Here is a 16,573-nt window from a genome sequence, read left to right as displayed (position 1 = left end):
TGGGTTTGTTATAGAGAACTATGTAGTTGGTGGCTTTTGCTCTTATGTCTTGACTTCTGCAACTTATTCTTAATCACAACGATTTTGATACAGTACAGTTTGCAATCACTTTTAACTGCTTTTGCTGTAATATAATTTGTCAGCTTTTTGTGGCCAATGCCCTGGTCCCTGTGTAGCTCATATCCTGAGAATATCATTCTTGGATGATAGTTTAGTTTGTGCACAGTGTGAAAAACATACATACTAGTTTTGGCTTTTGCAAAATATTGAAGTGGATGCCATGGGTTCTGCATTAGAATGTTAACTTTTGCAGAAATAGCTGTAGTTGTGAAATAATAACTAATGCTTTTATTTTTGTAACTAACTGACAGTAATAACTCAGAGGTATTTGTGAAACAGCCAATGTTGATTTAAAATATTTGTGGAAGTAGCTAAAACTGTCTGCATGGCCAGATAACATTTAAGGAACGGGTGTGCTGAGGACCCTGCCGCTGACCCTTCGACTGGAAGGAACTGTCTCTTGCTGATGTGGAAACCCAGGTGTCCCAGGGTGAGGTTCTGGTGTTTGTATCCCCAATCGTGGGTTCTGTTCATGTTTGATATTCTGTTCTGTGCTCTCAGAACTGACTCTGAAAGTGAAGTTTGTTTTGTCTTGTTATCAGCTGGCTCACCTCCCCCCATGGTCTGTTCTCCACAAGAGGCTTGTGCGGGCTGGCTTGGCTTGCTTTTGCTGGCTTTGTTTGCTTGCTCTTGCTTCCGCTCTTGCCTTTGCTTTTTCCTGTTAGTTAGTTTAACTAGGCAGTCCAATTTTTTCCCTGGGTTGTTTCTTTCCCTTTCCTTCTTCTGAATACCATCCAACCTGCTCTGGACTGGGACCTGGGAACCCTGAGGAGCACCGGGAGCCTGCGCTCTGTGATCTGCAGCAGCCATCCCCAGTGTCCAGAGCAATCCCCAGCGCCCAGACCTGGGCGACCACCCCCAGGAGAGACTTTCTGGATTTGTCATCTCTTCAGAGTGGTGAAAGAGTTTTGTTGTCATCTGGTGTTGTTATTTTTTTTAGTGCTGGGGAGTGTTTTGTTAGTTAAATAAACAGGTTCTTTTCCACTTCTCTCAGAGAAAATTCTTCCTGAATCAGGTGGGTGGGGAGGAGCTGTGGGGGTTTGTTGTTGCAGAGGATAGATAGATATGATTGTTCTCGTAGCTAGCCGAATGTCACTTCTGCCCTTGGATGAATCCTGGAGTGAAATGGACTGTTCCATCCCACCCCCCAAAAGATTGTGGCTCATCCCACACCTCTGTACCTGCCCCCAAAACATCAGCGTCTGTAACCCCATTGACCCATGCCTTGTCCTGGCCCACCTGGGAGCTCCTGATAAGGTGGCTCCGAGGGGCCATGCGGCCTCTCGGCCCTCTCCTCCTCTCTTGGACTTCCTCCCCCCCTGGGGCTTCCCCTCTCTTAAACCCTCGGTTTCTCTCTCCCCTCCCCATCCTCCTAAGCCCGGCCACGTGCTACGCCTGAGAGCACGAGGCTCGGGCATTCCTGGATCTCCAAGAAACCTCTCTCCCCAAGAGCAAGCTTCAGAGATCTCTGCCTCCCTACACCCCCACCGTGCAGGAGCATAGTCATCTCACAGTTTGTTTTCTGGGGGCTCCTTCCAGAGGGTTGGGGGATTTGTATTCCAAGAGCACTCAGGGTTGCAGATTGAGGTTATGCCCAAGGGGATCTGGGGTTGGACAACACAGCTGGACTGAAGGTTAAAAATGTCCAAGGGGATCTGGGGTTGGAAAACAGTAACACCTAAAATTCTGCTGGGTTGGGAGACATCCAGGATTAAACCTGCTGGGTTGAAGGATTAACATTCCATGAGCACTCAGGGTGTAGATATGTAATGTAGACTGTTTGAAAGTAAAAGGTACCTTGTATGTGAGAGTGAGTGAAAAATAAAAGTGAGTAAATGTAGATTAATGGAAGTATATATAATGTAGATTATTTTGAGCTTTACTTTATCTCCTTGGAGGCAGGTGGATTGTGTTGAATGGTATTGTGAGAGAAAGGACTTTTTGAGTAGTTGAAAGAAGATGGTATTCAGGTTGTTAGAGAAAGTGGGAAATAGAGGCAGAGGACTTGTGAAGAAACGTGAGGAATGGAGTATCACATCTAAAATGGGCAACACCAAAACACACCAAAGGAGCGTTGAAAAGGACTTGCATAGAAAAATCAGCAAAAAGGAGTGACAAGGGAAACAGAGGGCAAGCCTGGGTTGAGCACTGTACTCACCAGCGAGAAGATCACACGTACCTGCTGTGGGCAGCAGCCCCACAGGCAGGGGAGGTGGGGGTATAAGCCATGCCAGACCTCTGTAATTCCTGTTTCTGTCTCTCATTTGTTGTCTTTTCCCTTCTGAGATAGCAGCAAGATCGTGTCACAAATGCTACAGAAAGTATCACATGGAAAGAAACCAAAGTTCCTTTTTGGTACACACACCCATGTCAACAGCCACAGACCCATCCAAATTAAGTACCTGCAGGCAAAATGGGGAAAAACTGCAGTGTATCAGAATAGGTTGGCTTTAGACTGTTTATTGGCTAATGAAGGGGGTGTTTGTAGAAAGTTTAATATATCAGACTGTTGAAAATAGATGACAACGGGGTGGTCATCCTAGAAAAAAACAGCCCAGACACCAATCCAAAAATGGGAAAACAATGTTAAAAACTAACTGGTGGGGTAATGTATTGAGGATGGGATGGTGGAAGAAATGGGGATTCTTCCTTTTATGTGTTACAACTGTTATAAATGAAAATTTGTCCAGCCAAATTAATATGAAAAAATAAAATATTTATTTCACAATCAAATTCTATCTAGGCCAGCCACAAGGAAAGAACAGAGCCGAGCCCGGGGTCGGCCCTGGGTGTGCAACAAGGAGTCAGCCTCAGCAGAGGTTTTCCTCTAAGCCCACACACCTCCATCCTGGCAAAAGCGGTTTTTATAGGGAAAATTCTGCCTGAGGCCAAGATTTTGGCAGTCAGTCTTCTCTTCAGAGTCCACATGTTAATAAGATTTTCTGCTTTGGTGATGAGGGAGAACAATTCAGTGTCTGGAGTTTGTTGAATCCCTTGATGAAATTTACAGGAGGGAACACTGCATTCACCTGTGTCTGCCCAAGGATTTCCATGATATTCATCTCGGGTCCTTCAGGCAAGGATCAGCACCGGGGGTTCCCGCATCTCCCCAGCCATGGCCCATCTCCTGGGGAGCCGCACCTTCTTACTTGTAAATCAGTTTCCAATATACACCCGCTCTCACCTGCGAGGGTGGGGGGGAATGCTTATACAAACGTGTAGAGTGTTAGAGTGTTCTAACAAATCTAACAAACATTCAATATCACATATATCATACTAGAAATGGCGCCAATTATATCTGCTACATATAACAGTATGGTAAATGTAGCTTTTTAGATAAAATGAAGCTTTAGTAGTAAAAAAGTAACTATGTCTGTGTGTGTGTGGGGGGGGGGTTAGGGAATGAGATACTCGCTTCAAGGAACACACAAATTCTCCAGAGAAGAGCAATTTATGGTTTTCTTATTAGAAGAAGCTGATTTCTTCACGCCTTGCTCAGACTGGAAGACCCCGTGGGGATTAAAGAAAGCAGTTGACATACAACAGACAGAGTTTTTTGTTTCAAATATAATGCATGCATAACCATGAAGCATATATGAATATGCAACAGTGTATTGTTTTAGGGGTGATTCCTTCATTCACAAGGTACATTCCTCTTGGCTTAAGTGCCTGAGAGCATCTGGACCTCAGATATTCTTTCCATTTTATTGTCTTGTAATTGTCCTAACTATAAATTTTTATCAGTCTAATTATATTCCTATTTATTTCACCATTTTATTATTATTAAACTTTTAAAATTCTAAAAACCAAGTGATTGGCATTTTTCACAAATTCCTATCAGGAGACAGAGAAACAATTTATCATTTCAATGGCATCATTAGATTACAAGCTGTCCTCGGAATAAGAACCAACCAGACAACTCCAACTCCTGACCTTCCTGCCGACCAAGCCACTGAAATGAGGAACACAACATTTCACCAGGGGATAGGATCAGATTATCTGTTAGCAGAAAAAAAAGCAGTTTGTGGAAAACTAAATTACTCAAACTGATGTTGGCAAAGAGATGACAAGGGGAAAGTGTTGAAAAAGATAAGAAAGGAAATAGGAAAGCAGTTTCTGTATTGGTCCAAGCATGGAAAGGATGGGAATGGGACACGGTTTCCTGGCTCCCCGGCAGACCAGGGGTTAAAGGTTGGGTGTCTCCTGGATTGTCCCCGGAAAGGGCCCATCTCTGCACAGAGGCATCTTTTTTCATTTGTAAATTAGGTCTTTCTTTCTCTGCCAACTGTGGTTTCTGCAGCCCCGGCTGCAGCCACTGGTCATTTAAAACTTAAAGAATCTTTTTGTACAGGCACAACTGACTTGATGCATATTTTTCATAAGCACGAATTATTCCATAACATATATTACAATGGTGTTATAAATTGTGACACGACAATTTGAAGTGTCTTAATTCAATAAAGCAATTTTATTTAAAATAGCAAGCGAGTAAGGCAGGCAAAGCACAGCGCTGGGCGGCCGGGGAGTCTCCTGCTCCACCAACGGCGCGCAAAAATGTTCTGTCCCAACCTTCCTTTTATCCCCCCCCTTCTCCTTGCAGGCGTGACTCTCCAGATGTAGTCTGAGTCTGGTCGTTGTGATAGCTTCTAAGTCTCTTCTTTTGATATACAGCAAGCAGACCAGATACACACACCCAGGACTTTAATCTCAACCTCCTTATCACCTTGTAAGCAAATAAGCATTTCAAAGACACACCAGTACATTCTTATGCAAACCAAGGTAAGCAAGCATACCCCAGTCTTGCTTCAGTGAACAAATGATCTTCCACTTATCTCAATGGGGCAGCAGAAATCCTCCTGCAGGTCCATGGGGATGCAGAGATCCCCTGCAGGTCCATGGGGGTGCAGAGATCCCCCTGCAGGTCCATGGGGATGCAGAGATCCCCTGCAGGTCCATGGCGATGCAGAGATCACCCTGCAGGTCCATGGGGATGCAGAGATCCCGTGCAGGTCCCTGGGGATGCAGAGATCCCGTGCAGGTCCATGGGGATGCAGAGATCCCCTGCAGCCCCTGGAGGAGCCGGGCTGGAGCTCGGCGATGCCTGAGAGGAGGCTGTGAGCCCGCGGGCAGAGGGGCCCCGCTGGAGCAGCCTGTCCTGGCAGGACTGAGCCCGTGGCACAGTGACCCACGCTGCAGCACTCGGAGGGGGCTGTGCCCAGGGGATGGACTCCGCTCCGAGAAGTTCCTGGAGAAGTCTCGGCCGGGAGAGAGCGCAGGGTGCAGCAGGGAACGACTCCTGTCCCTGAGCAGAGGGAGAAGCCCCGGGGGATGAGCTGAGCATGGCCCCATTCCCTGTCTCCTGCCCTGCCGGGGGAGGAGGTGCAGCTGGGAGCAGGGAGGCGTGGGGAAAGCTGCATTTAAGGCTCTGCATTGACTTCTCCTTCTCCTGCTCCGAGTCTTTGGAGTTTTCTGCCAGAAATCTCTCCCCTGCCCCACCCACCCACAGGGCTTCGGGCAGGTTTCCCTTTTCGGGGGAAATCAAAGCGAAGCACTGATGCACTAACGAGGGGCAGGAGAAGTGAGGCTCCTGGGCTTCCCGCAGAGGCGGAGGCACGGGAGGCGCAGGGCCGGGAAAGCCGTGGCGGGAGGCGCGGAGAAGTTTGTTTGTGTGGGCAGCTCAATCCCGGCTCGGCCCGGGCCCGTGCCGGGGCTGTTCCTCATCTCCGGCTTTCCCCTCACGCAGCCCGGGGGCGCCGAGAGCGCGGGGCGAGGCGGGGCCGTGCGCAGAGCCCGCCCTGAGCTCGCTGCCATTGGCCGCTGGTGCCGTCAGTCGCGGTTGCGGCGCGCTGATTGGTGGGAGCGGGGCGCGGCGCGGCCCCGGCGGCGGGCTGAGGGCGGCCGTGGCCGCGCAGCGCCGCCATTGGCCGAGCGGCTGCGCGGGCCCGGCAGCGGCGGCAGCGGCCGGAGCGCGGTGAGGCGGCGGCGGCGGAGCTCGGAGGCGGCCCCGGCGCAGGTGGGAGCCGCGCTGGGCTCTGCGGGGGCTCGGGGCCGGCTGCGGGCGGAGGGGGCGGCAGGGGGCTCCGGCGGCTCGCCGGTGCCGTGTCCGGCCCGTGCCGGCCCCGGGCTGAGGGCGCTGCGGGAGCGGCTGCCCGCGGTCTCCTTCCCGCCGGGGCCGGGCAGGAGCCGCTGCCGGAGCAGCGCTGGCTCGGCCCGGCTGCTGTGGGTAGGACAGAGGGGCTGCCCCGCGGCCGGGAGCGGGCGGGGAAATTCCCGTCGCCGGAGGTTCGTGTGCCCGGGGGAGAGCGAGGAGTCCTGTCAAAGTGACTTTATTGCCGAGCAGGGGCAGAGGCCGTGGGGCATTTGCCGTGCGCTCTCTGCCGTGGCTGTAGCCCGCAGCCTCCTTTTTATCCTCATTTTCCCGGCCGCATCTCCCTCTGCCTTTGCCCACCGGCTGAGTTCCTTGGAAGGTTCCGACTTCCCGATGCGCCTGGAGCCTGTCCTCGTTAATGTGCACCCTCCTTTTGTAGAACAGCCGATATTCATGGCTTTGTTAAGTCTTTGTTCTTCTCCTCGAAGTTCGGGAATGTAGCGGGACTTTGAGCAGCTCTCTGGGTCAATTTGTAACATTTATTGGAACTGATGGTTTCTCCCCTTATCTACAGGTGCCCGGCCCTATCTCCAGGCAGATTCACTCCTTGACTCTGTTTTATTCTTCCCGGGTCCTCTTTGGTTTTGGGATTATTCTCGGTGCCCTCATTCCCTGTCCTTTTGTAGCGTTTGTGGATCAGGAGGCCTGGCTGCCACCTGCATGCCCTGGCTCAGCTGCTGGATGAGCTGCACTGCCAAGGTGTGGAGCATGGTAAAAAGATGAGAGTTGCTGCAGCACAGAAGAGGAGAAGCAGCATTCCTTTAACCCCTGGTGTGCCAGGGAGCCACGAAGCCGTGTCCTATATCCATCCTTTCCATGTTTGGACCAATACATAAACTGCTCTCCTATTTCCTTTCTTATCTTTTTCAGCACTTTTCCCTTGTCATCTCTTTACCAGCAGCAGTTTGAGTCATTTTGTTTTCCACAAACTCCTGTTTTTTCTGCTGACAGATAATCTGATCCCATCCCCTGGTGAAATGTTGTGTTCCTCATTTCAGTGGCTTGGTCGGCAGGAAGGTCAGGAGCTGGAGCTGTCTGGTTGGTTCTTATTCTGAGGACAGCTTGTAATCAAATTATGCCATTCCATTGAAAAATGGGTTCTCTGTCTCCTGATATGAATTTGTGAGAAACGCCAATCACTTGGTTTTTAAAATGTTAGAAGTTTAATACTAGTAAAATAGTTATAAAAGTAGGAATACAATTAGACTAATAAAAATTTAGAGTTAGGACAATTGCAAGACATTAAAAAGCAAAGACTTGCAGATGTCCGGATGCTCTCTTGGGCACTTAAGCCACAACAACCATACCTTGTGAATAAAGGAATCACCCCTAAAAAAATACACTGTTGCATATTCATATATCCTTCATGGTTATGCATACATTTTATTTAAAACAAGTAACTCTGTCTGTTGTATGTCAGCTGTTTTTTTTAATCCCCACGGCATCCTCCAGTCTGAGCATGGCCTGAAGAAATTAACTTCTTCTAGTAAGAAAACCATAAATTGCTCTTCTCTGGAGAATGTAGGTGTACCTTGAGCGAATTTAGGTGTTCTCATTCCTTAACCCCCCCCCGCCACACACACACACACATGCATGTTTTCTCTTTTAACTGCTAAAGCTTAATTTTATCTACAAAGCTACGTTTACCGTACTATTAAAATGTTAATACAGCACAAGTTATCATTATAACATAATACATGTAGTAACTATCTGCACAGAGCCATATAACATGCATTTTTCACAAAATCATTTTGGTTCCCAGGGGCTGGTCCATGGTGTTGTAGGATTTGTTCTGGTGGCCGTTCATCTTTTCCCCATGTTTGGGCGCTCCCTCAAGCTGGGGCTGCATCAATTGACCATTTTTTTTCTTACTCCTTCATCATATACTTGAATTCCAACTGATTTCCCTGAACTTGTTCTAGCAAAACCCCCAGTGCTCTGATACACCCTGTACAGCACAGACTATGACAGCAGATGTTGGAGTGGGCAGAGGGAAGATCCCCCCTTATTTTAGTGAAGTTTTCCCAACATTCTCCATTTGCTGTTTCCCTTTGCAGCTTCAGCCATTTCTGTTGCAGAGTCAGAGATCCTCAGCATGGGCTCTGCCTTCAGCTGTGCAGATTCCATCCCTGCAAGCAGGCAGAGCTTGGGGTGAGGGGCAGAGGGAATCAGCCAATTCCTGCCCCAGGCAAGAAGAGCCAGGTACATTGTCCCCAGTTTGCCCCAGGGGTGTTAATTTGCATTTCTGAAGCTCCTCCTGGGTGCCTGGAATGCAGCTTCTCTTCCACAGCAGCCTTCAGCAGCCTCAGTTGTGCCCCCCCACACAATCTGCTGCTTTTTTTTTTTCCTTCAAATCATCTATTTATTGTTCATGAGTTAAAGGGTCACCTTTAAATCTCATCTAGTTTTGAAAATTTTGAAAAACTCTAATCACTTGGTTTTTAAAATTTTAAAAGTTTAATAATAATAAAGTGGTTATAAAAATAATAATACAATTAGAGTTAGGACAATTACAAGACAAAAAAAGCAAAGAATTACGGATGTCCAGATGCTCTCAGACCCTAAGTCAAGAAAAGCTTGACTTGTGAACAAAGGAATCACCCTTAAACCAAGACACTTGTTGCATATTCATACATTCTTCATGGTTATGCATACATTCTGTTCTAAACAAGAAACTCTGTTGTATGTCAACTGTTCCCTTTAATCCCCTGGCGTCTTCAAGTCTGAGCAAGGCCTGAAGAAATTAGCTTCTCCTGACCAGAAGCCATAAATTCCTCTCCTTTGGAAGATTTAGGTGTTCTTCGAAGGGAGCATCTCATTCCTAAAAAGAAAACTCCCCCCACATACATAATCTCTATTTTAACATTATGTTGTAACCTAAAACTACACTTAACACAATATGTAAGGGAATTAATACAGCATAACTTTCTAACATTGCACATATAATATTCATTGTAACATTTGCGAAAAGCCAATCATAAATATGCATTTTTCACAATCCCACCTCTTACTGCTCAAGCCAAATGATTTATAAAGAATATTTCCTGTCCTCTTGCATTCTTTGGACTCTGTTGGTAATCAAATAAAACATGGGATTAAACAAAGAAGAAATATCAAAACACTTGTAACACATAAAAGGAAGAATCCTAATTTCTTCCACCATCCCATTCTCAATATATTACCCCACCTGCTAGTTTTTAACGTTATTTTCCCATTTTTGGACTGATACCAGGGTCATAATTTTTTTCTGATATCCTTTGTTTTTTCCAGGATGACATCCTCATTGCCATCTATTTTCAACAATCTGTACACCCCATTCTTTAGCCAATAAATAGCGTAAAGCCAACCTATTTTAATGCATTGCAGGTGATGTTTGGCTTTGCAGACTCCATATTAATTCCAATGCCTGAGCAGCTTTGTTTATTATCTTCTCTATAACTGCTTGGAGTCATTTAATATGACTCAGGATATAATTTGGGGTTAACACAGAGCTAGACTGCTGTGCTTGTTTTACCTTTTTTTTTACTAACTGTCTCTTTACCGAATCTTGGACTATATTTCTAAGATCAAATGTAAAACAAATCCATCTCTCTCCTTTTGGACATTCCATGCCCCAAGTATTACTACTTTTTCCTAAATTCTTTGTAATGTGATAATTTTCCCCCTTTTTCCTGCAGGTACTTAATTTGGATGGGTTATAACAGTGGCTGTTGACATGGGTGTGTGTAACAAAAAGGAACTTTGGTTTCTTTTCATGTGATACTTTCTGTAGCATTTGTGACACGATCTTGCTGCTATCTCAGAAGGGAAAAGACAACAAATGAGAGACAGAAACAGGAATGACAGAGGTCTGGCGTGGCTTATACCCCCACCTCCCCTGCCTGTGGGGCTGCTGCCCACAGCAGGTACGTGTGATCTTCTCGCTGGTGAGTACAGTGCTCAATCCAGGCTTGCCCTCTGTTTCCCTTGTCACTCCTTTTTTACTCATTTCCAGGCAAATTGTTTTTGACACCTTTTAACTGTGGTTTTCCACCATTCCTCAGGTATCTCTCAGTCCACAGGCATTGATAATCCCCATCTACAAAAGCAATTTATTACTTCAGTTTTTGAGGTCTTTCTGTATAGGGGATTGATTCAGTACTCAATACTTCTTGCAACGAGAACATAGATTTTGTGAGCTACAATGCCAATTATTCTCATAATTTAAACATTCACTTATAACCCAGCTGCCATGTCCAATGTGGGGATGAATCAAATAAAGTATACAGCATAGTATTAATGGCAATTTCCCTTCTTGCCTGTACAAGCCACAGGCTAAGGCCAGACTATAAGAACTCTTTGACTCAAACACTCCCGATCCTACTGTTTGAAGTGGCAGTGTTCCTCTGCCAAGGAGGTGTCGGAGGCGTCTCAGGGCTTATTCAGGCAGGGCTTAGAACCAGTGATGCAAGCTTTGCCTTATTTCTCAGTTAGGTGTTATTCTTTGTACCTGCCTTGGATCATTTGGCTCTTCCCAAACCATTACCACCCAGTCCTGGTTGAAAGTCAATTTGGTATCACCCGGTTTAGATGTGATAGTCCATTCCTCACGTTTCTTCACAAATTCTTTTATTTTGCTGGCATGAATTCACCCTCTTTTCCATGGTTGGGATTGCTGCTTTAGTAGTACCTGGAAAGGACTTCTTAATAACACAGTGTTAAAAGAAAAACAATACTGCATTAACTTTCACCATTAGTTTTCTTCAAAACTTTCTGGGTTTAACTAAAAACTTTTTCTATAGCTGCTTCTTCTTCTTGTATCCAGCTGTGCTAATTGCTGCAGAGGCCAATTCTTCTTCTTGTGAGCTATAATTAGTTAAATAAAAAAAGACTAGCCCAAATTTTACACAAGATGTATCACATCTCTTGGTTTTTTGCTTTTTAGGCAACATCCAACTGTTTTAGTCTTACAGCCCCATTCTTCAAAACAAAAGCCTCCTTTCCTTAACAACAAAAATCAGAAGGAAAAAAAAGAAGTCTTGTTTAAAAAAATAAAGCACATTGTGAGAGTCAGCTATCTCTGCTTTGATCTTATCTCTATTGGTGGTCCAGCTCTCCCTCTTTTTCACAGCTTTGCCTTTGTCTGTACTTCCTCACTCCCCTCCCCTTGTTGTCACTCTGTCTAGCAGGAATGGGGGAGAACTTACAAATAGCTGCAGTATGGGGACTTTGGGGCATATTTCGCTCTCCCTCTTTCTCTCTCTTTCCCTTTCTCTCTCTTTCTCTTTTTCTCTCTTCTTCTCTCTTCTCCCTTTCTCTCTCTTTCGCTCTCTTTTTCTCTCTTCACATTTCAACATCCACATTCCAATATCAGTCCACTTTCTAACATTAGTCCTACATCCTGGAGAGGTGAGTCTGCCAATCACCTCTCCCTCCTTTTTCAACTTCCTTACAAATTTAATTACTTTTGTTATGTGTGTTCTGCAGGCTTGTAATTCACGGCACCCTCCACCAAGGCTACCAGCTACCCACAGCTGACAGTGCTAAAACTAAAGACTTATTTTGCTGTCACAATTTTCCATTCACAAGCTTGAAAGGGTTGTAGGAACAAGGTAAACAAAAACTTACTTCTGAAGTGATCTTGCCTGCAGTAAAAAATTTAAGGCAATGCTTGTTAGTGCAATATAATTTGCAAAGAAGCCAAGGTTTGATTTGGGAAGGGCATCTGAGGACACAGAGCATGAGTTTTACCAATCTATAATTTGAAGAGGGAATAGACAAAATGTGGATACAGTGGGGGAGACAGCAAGTAAGGAATTTATCTCTGCAATACTCTCTTTTTGACTGCCAGGAGACACTCTCTGAAGAGGTTCTTACAGTACAAACAATAACTGGATGGGAAGAGGCACTCTTGAATTTAAGCTTTGGTGTCAAAGTAGGAAACTGCCCCTGAGCACTGCAGTGCTGGAGCACCCTGCCTGCAAACTCACCAGAGGCAAGCCACTGCTGCCACGCTGCAGGGCTGCCTGCAGCACAGAGGGAATCATGGCCAAGCCCTCCCTGCAGGCCTGGGTAATCCACACAAGGAATCACAATTGCTTCATAGCTCTCTAACTCATTCAAGAAATAGGAAACTGTAGTAAACAGAGATCTCCCTCACCATCTTTTTCATATGTGTGTGTCACACACCCACTGTGATGCTGGAAGTAACAAACTGTTTACATTAGAAGATACTGAAACTTTTTCTTCATCTAGCTTTGTAGTTTCCCTTTTCTATATGTAGCCACCTCCCATTCTGGGAAAAAATGAGCCCTATTTTTTTACAAGTGTTTTGTATGCACAATTTTATTTGCTGTTCTAGATACACTGCAAGTAGTTAGCACTTCCAGAAAAACTAGCAAACAAACAAAACAAAAAAACTAAGAAAGCAAAACACATTTGGGTACATGAAAAAGGACTGGTTGGAAGGAAAATTGTTTCTCATTGACCTACCAAGCGGTTGGTGTTACCTTTAGTTTAACTTTACACACTGAGAACACTTGATTGAACAGCCTGCATTGACTCAAATTAATAGCAGGTTTTGCTATGTCACAGCTGTAAACTAGTTTTTCAATCCTAGAGTACAGTAAGTTATGTATTTCAAGATAAAAATCACAATGCAAATTGGAAGAAATTTAGTACTGCATGAGGTGTGCACACAATTAATTTACCTCTAGAAGTCAGTTTATGACTTTCCTCTACTAGGATTGCAGTAGCTGCTATAGCTTGAATACACACTGGCCAGCCTTGATTTACTGGATCCCACATCTTTGATAAATAAGCCACGGGTCTCTTTACTCCTCCCCACTCTTGAAACAAAACCCTATGAGCTACCCCCTTTTTTTCATTTACATACAAATGAAAGGGTTTTGCTAGTGAAGGTAAGCTTAAAGTTGATATTGGGGCTAGGTTTAACTTCTTTTTTCTTAATTTTTCATTATCCTTTTTGATCCATTTTATATCATCTCCCTCTGTCATTTTTTTTTTATTCAAAAATTTTACTGCCTGTGTATTTCCTTCAATTCACAATCTATAATATCCCAATAATCTGAGTATCTTTCTGATTTCCCCCTTTGAAGAGGGAGGGGGAAGGGATAGAATCCCTGTGTTTCAGTCTGGGTTGAGCTTCCAACTACCCTTACTAAGCAAGTGTCCAAGATATTTTACCTCTGATTCTATAAATTGCAGCTTCCCTTTTGATACCCTTAATCCTTTTTCCCCAAGAAAATTCAAAAGCTTTATAGTAGCCTCTCTAACTTCAGCTTCAGCTTCCCCAGAAAGTAAAAGATTATCCACATATTGGATAATTTGTATTTCAGGGGGAGTGGGGAAAGTTTGTAGTATTGTTTCTAAAGCTTGTCCAAATAAGTTTGGGGATTCTGTAAGCCCCTGTGGTAGTTTTGTCCATCTTAATTGCTGTTTTCTCCAGTTAGTGGGTCCTTCCATTCAAAAGCAAAGATAACTTGCTCTCCTGGGCTAATGGGCAAGCCCAAAAGGCATCTTTAAGGTCTACTACACTAAACCACTGATGCTGGGGAGGAACTTTACTGAAAAGAGTATAAGGATTTGGTACCACTGGATAGCGGGTCTGAGTTCCTTTGTTAACCTCCCTTAAGTTTTGTACCAGTCTATAGCTCCCGTCAGGCTTCTTTACTGGGAGTATTGGGGTATTATGGGGAGACATACAAGGTTCTAATGTCCCATCCTTTGTTAGTCCTTCTATTACTGGCTTTAAACATTCCCGTCCTTCTAAAGATACAGGATACTGCCGTACACGTATGGGACAATTTTTTTTTCCTCAGTTGTAATCTTTATGGGGTCAATATTTAATCTTCCCCTATTTCCCTCCCCAGCCCAAACTTCCTTGTTAATTCTTCTTCCATCCTCCTGGCCTAGTTTTAAAAGTCTAGCTGTCATCTTCCCATCTTCTGGAACAACCCCTATTCCTAATTTCACCTGTAAATCTTATCCCAACAAATTCCTACCTGCCCCTGGGACCAAGAAAACATCCCTCATCCAAAATTTAGTTTCTCCCTCTATTACCACATTTTTAATAACGGGTACTGTGGAACTCTCTCCTTTTGCTCCTGTTACTATTACGGTATCTTTGCTTACACTATAACCTTTTGGAATATTTAACAGAAAGGTTAATTCTGCCCCTGTGTCTACCACAAATTCCAATTCTTCTTCTTGGGGACCCACTCTTAAAATTATCTCAGCATTCCCCACCTGGACCCCACCTGCCCCCCCCCCTCGGCCCCATGGCCCCGCGAGGGGAATTTGGGGAGGTGGGAGTGGGGCAGCGCCAAGGCCGGGCCCCCCCGCGCTGTCCTGGCGGGAGCGGCTGCAGTGGGGACCGAGTGCGGGCGGGAGCGGCCGAGAGCCCAGCGCTGCCCCAGCCCGACCTGCCCCAGCTCCATCCCTGCCCCTGCGCTGGGATGCTGTGGGTGTGGGGGGAAGAGGGAGCCGGCAGTGGGTGCTGGGCCTGGGGGCAGGAGGAGAAGGGAAGGAGAAGCAGGCTTGAGGAACAAAATGGTCAAAGGATGCAGGTGGCAGGAGAGGGTGGGATTATGCAGGAGAAGGAGGAATAGCAGGAGGAAGAGGAGAGACACAGGAGGAGGAGGAGGAGGAGGAGCAGAAAGAGGAAGCAGCAGAAGGTTCCACCCCTCCCTGTGTCTGCAGCCTTCCCCCAGCCCCAGGAGCGCTGCTCCCCCCACATGCAGCAGGTGACTGTGGAGGGGGATCTACGATTTTCACAGGGTGAATCTTGGTGTTTCTGAGCTTTCTTGGGCTAAATGTTGGTGCTTTGGTTTTATGTGGCAGCTGAATATTTATGTTTTGGAGGTGGATTTGCTGAGCTGTTATGTTTGGGGAGGTTTTGTACTGTGTCTTGAAGTTTGCAGGATTTTTGAGCTAAATCTTGGTGTTTTGTAGGTTCTTATAGACACAAGATTCCCAGTGACTTCCTGAGATGAACTTGGGCAAGGAGGAATCTCCAGTAAAAGGAGCTTTTCTCTTGTTTTTCTGTCAAATCAGGATTTGTCATTTCCAGGGTGTGGCTGGATGGAGGAGGAGGAAAAGCCCCGGAGATGCTGCAGGAGGAGGAGCTGCAAACCCAGCCCAGGGAGCTGCGGGGAGGAAAGAGCCCCCTGAGCCAGGAAGGCGGGCAGAGATCCAGGCAGAGCTCGGAGCTCCTGGAGAAGCCTCATGGCAGGGAGAAGCCCCACAAGTGCTTGGAATGTGCGCAGGGTTTCAGCTGGAGATCCAGCCTGATCCAGCACCAGAGGGTCCACACTGGGGAGAGGCCCTACGAGTGTGGAGAGTGTGGGAAGGGGTTTCAGAGCAGCTCCAATCTCCTCAGACATCAGCAGAGTCACACAGAGGAGAGGCCCTTCCGCTGCCCTGACTGTGGGGAGGGCTTCAAGCACAACTCCGACCTCACCGTGCACCGGCACATCCACACTGGGGAGAGGCCCTACGAGTGTGGGAAGTGTGGGAAGAGCTTCATACAGAGGTCTAGCCTGTTCGAACACCAGGTGATCCACACTGGGGAACGGCCCTATGAGTGCTTGGAATGTGGGAAGAGCTTTGGGTGGAGATCCCAACTGAAAGCACACCAGGGCATCCACACTGGGGAGAGGCCCTACGAGTGTCCCCAGTGTGGGAAGAGGTTTCAGACCAGCTCCAATCTCCTCCTACATGAGCGGATTCACACAGAGGAGAGGCCCTACCGCTGCCCCGACTGCGGGAAGGGCTTCAACCGCAACTCCAGCCTCACTGAACACCGGCGCATCCACACCGGGGAGAGGCCCTACGAGTGTGGGAAGTGTGGGAAGAACTTCTCCGGGAGCTCTCAACTGACACAACACCAACGGAGGCACCACTAAGGGAAGCCCTGTGAGTGCCCCGAGTGAGGGAAGAGCTTGGAGTGAGGGAAGAGAGTGAGGGAAGAGCTTGGAGTGAGGGAAGAGCTTGGTGCGCTGCTGCAGCTCCATCCCCCATGGGAGGATCTGGGCTGGATGATCCCCAGTGACCCCCGTGGGGCAGAGCCCTGGTGCCCCCATATGGGGAATAAAACAGAGAGTAAAGCAATGGAGCTGATCAAGGGGCCCGATATCCGAGGCCTGACTGAGCAAAAACTGTGGGAGACACAGACACAGTTTCAGTCTCCCTGGGCAAGAAATGACCAGAAAAAATGGTGCGAGTGTTTGTGATAAGATAAATGTTCCCAGGTTACTGGATATCACCAAGAATGTGTAACCAATGGGAAATTGTTACCAAAAATAG

The 16,573-nt window shown here is 46.5% G+C and overlaps 1 protein-coding gene across 1 annotated transcript in view; it reads left to right on the top strand.

The window, feature by feature from the left end:
• LOC110484634 (uncharacterized) overlaps positions 1–16,573 on the top strand; it is a 164,290-nt gene that overhangs the window by 26,446 nt on the left and 121,271 nt on the right. The window contains exon 4 of the mRNA XM_077790796.1: positions 15,573–16,160. Within this exon, the coding sequence (XP_077646922.1) occupies positions 15,573–16,160 (588 nt within the window). The remainder of the gene's footprint in view (positions 1–15,572; positions 16,161–16,573) is intronic.

This window comes from Lonchura striata, unplaced genomic scaffold, assembly GCF_046129695.1.
Source record: "Lonchura striata isolate bLonStr1 unplaced genomic scaffold, bLonStr1.mat Scaffold_91, whole genome shotgun sequence".
Classification (NCBI taxonomy): Eukaryota; Metazoa; Chordata; class Aves; order Passeriformes; family Estrildidae; genus Lonchura; species Lonchura striata.
This window is presented reverse-complemented; position numbering and strand designations above follow the sequence as displayed.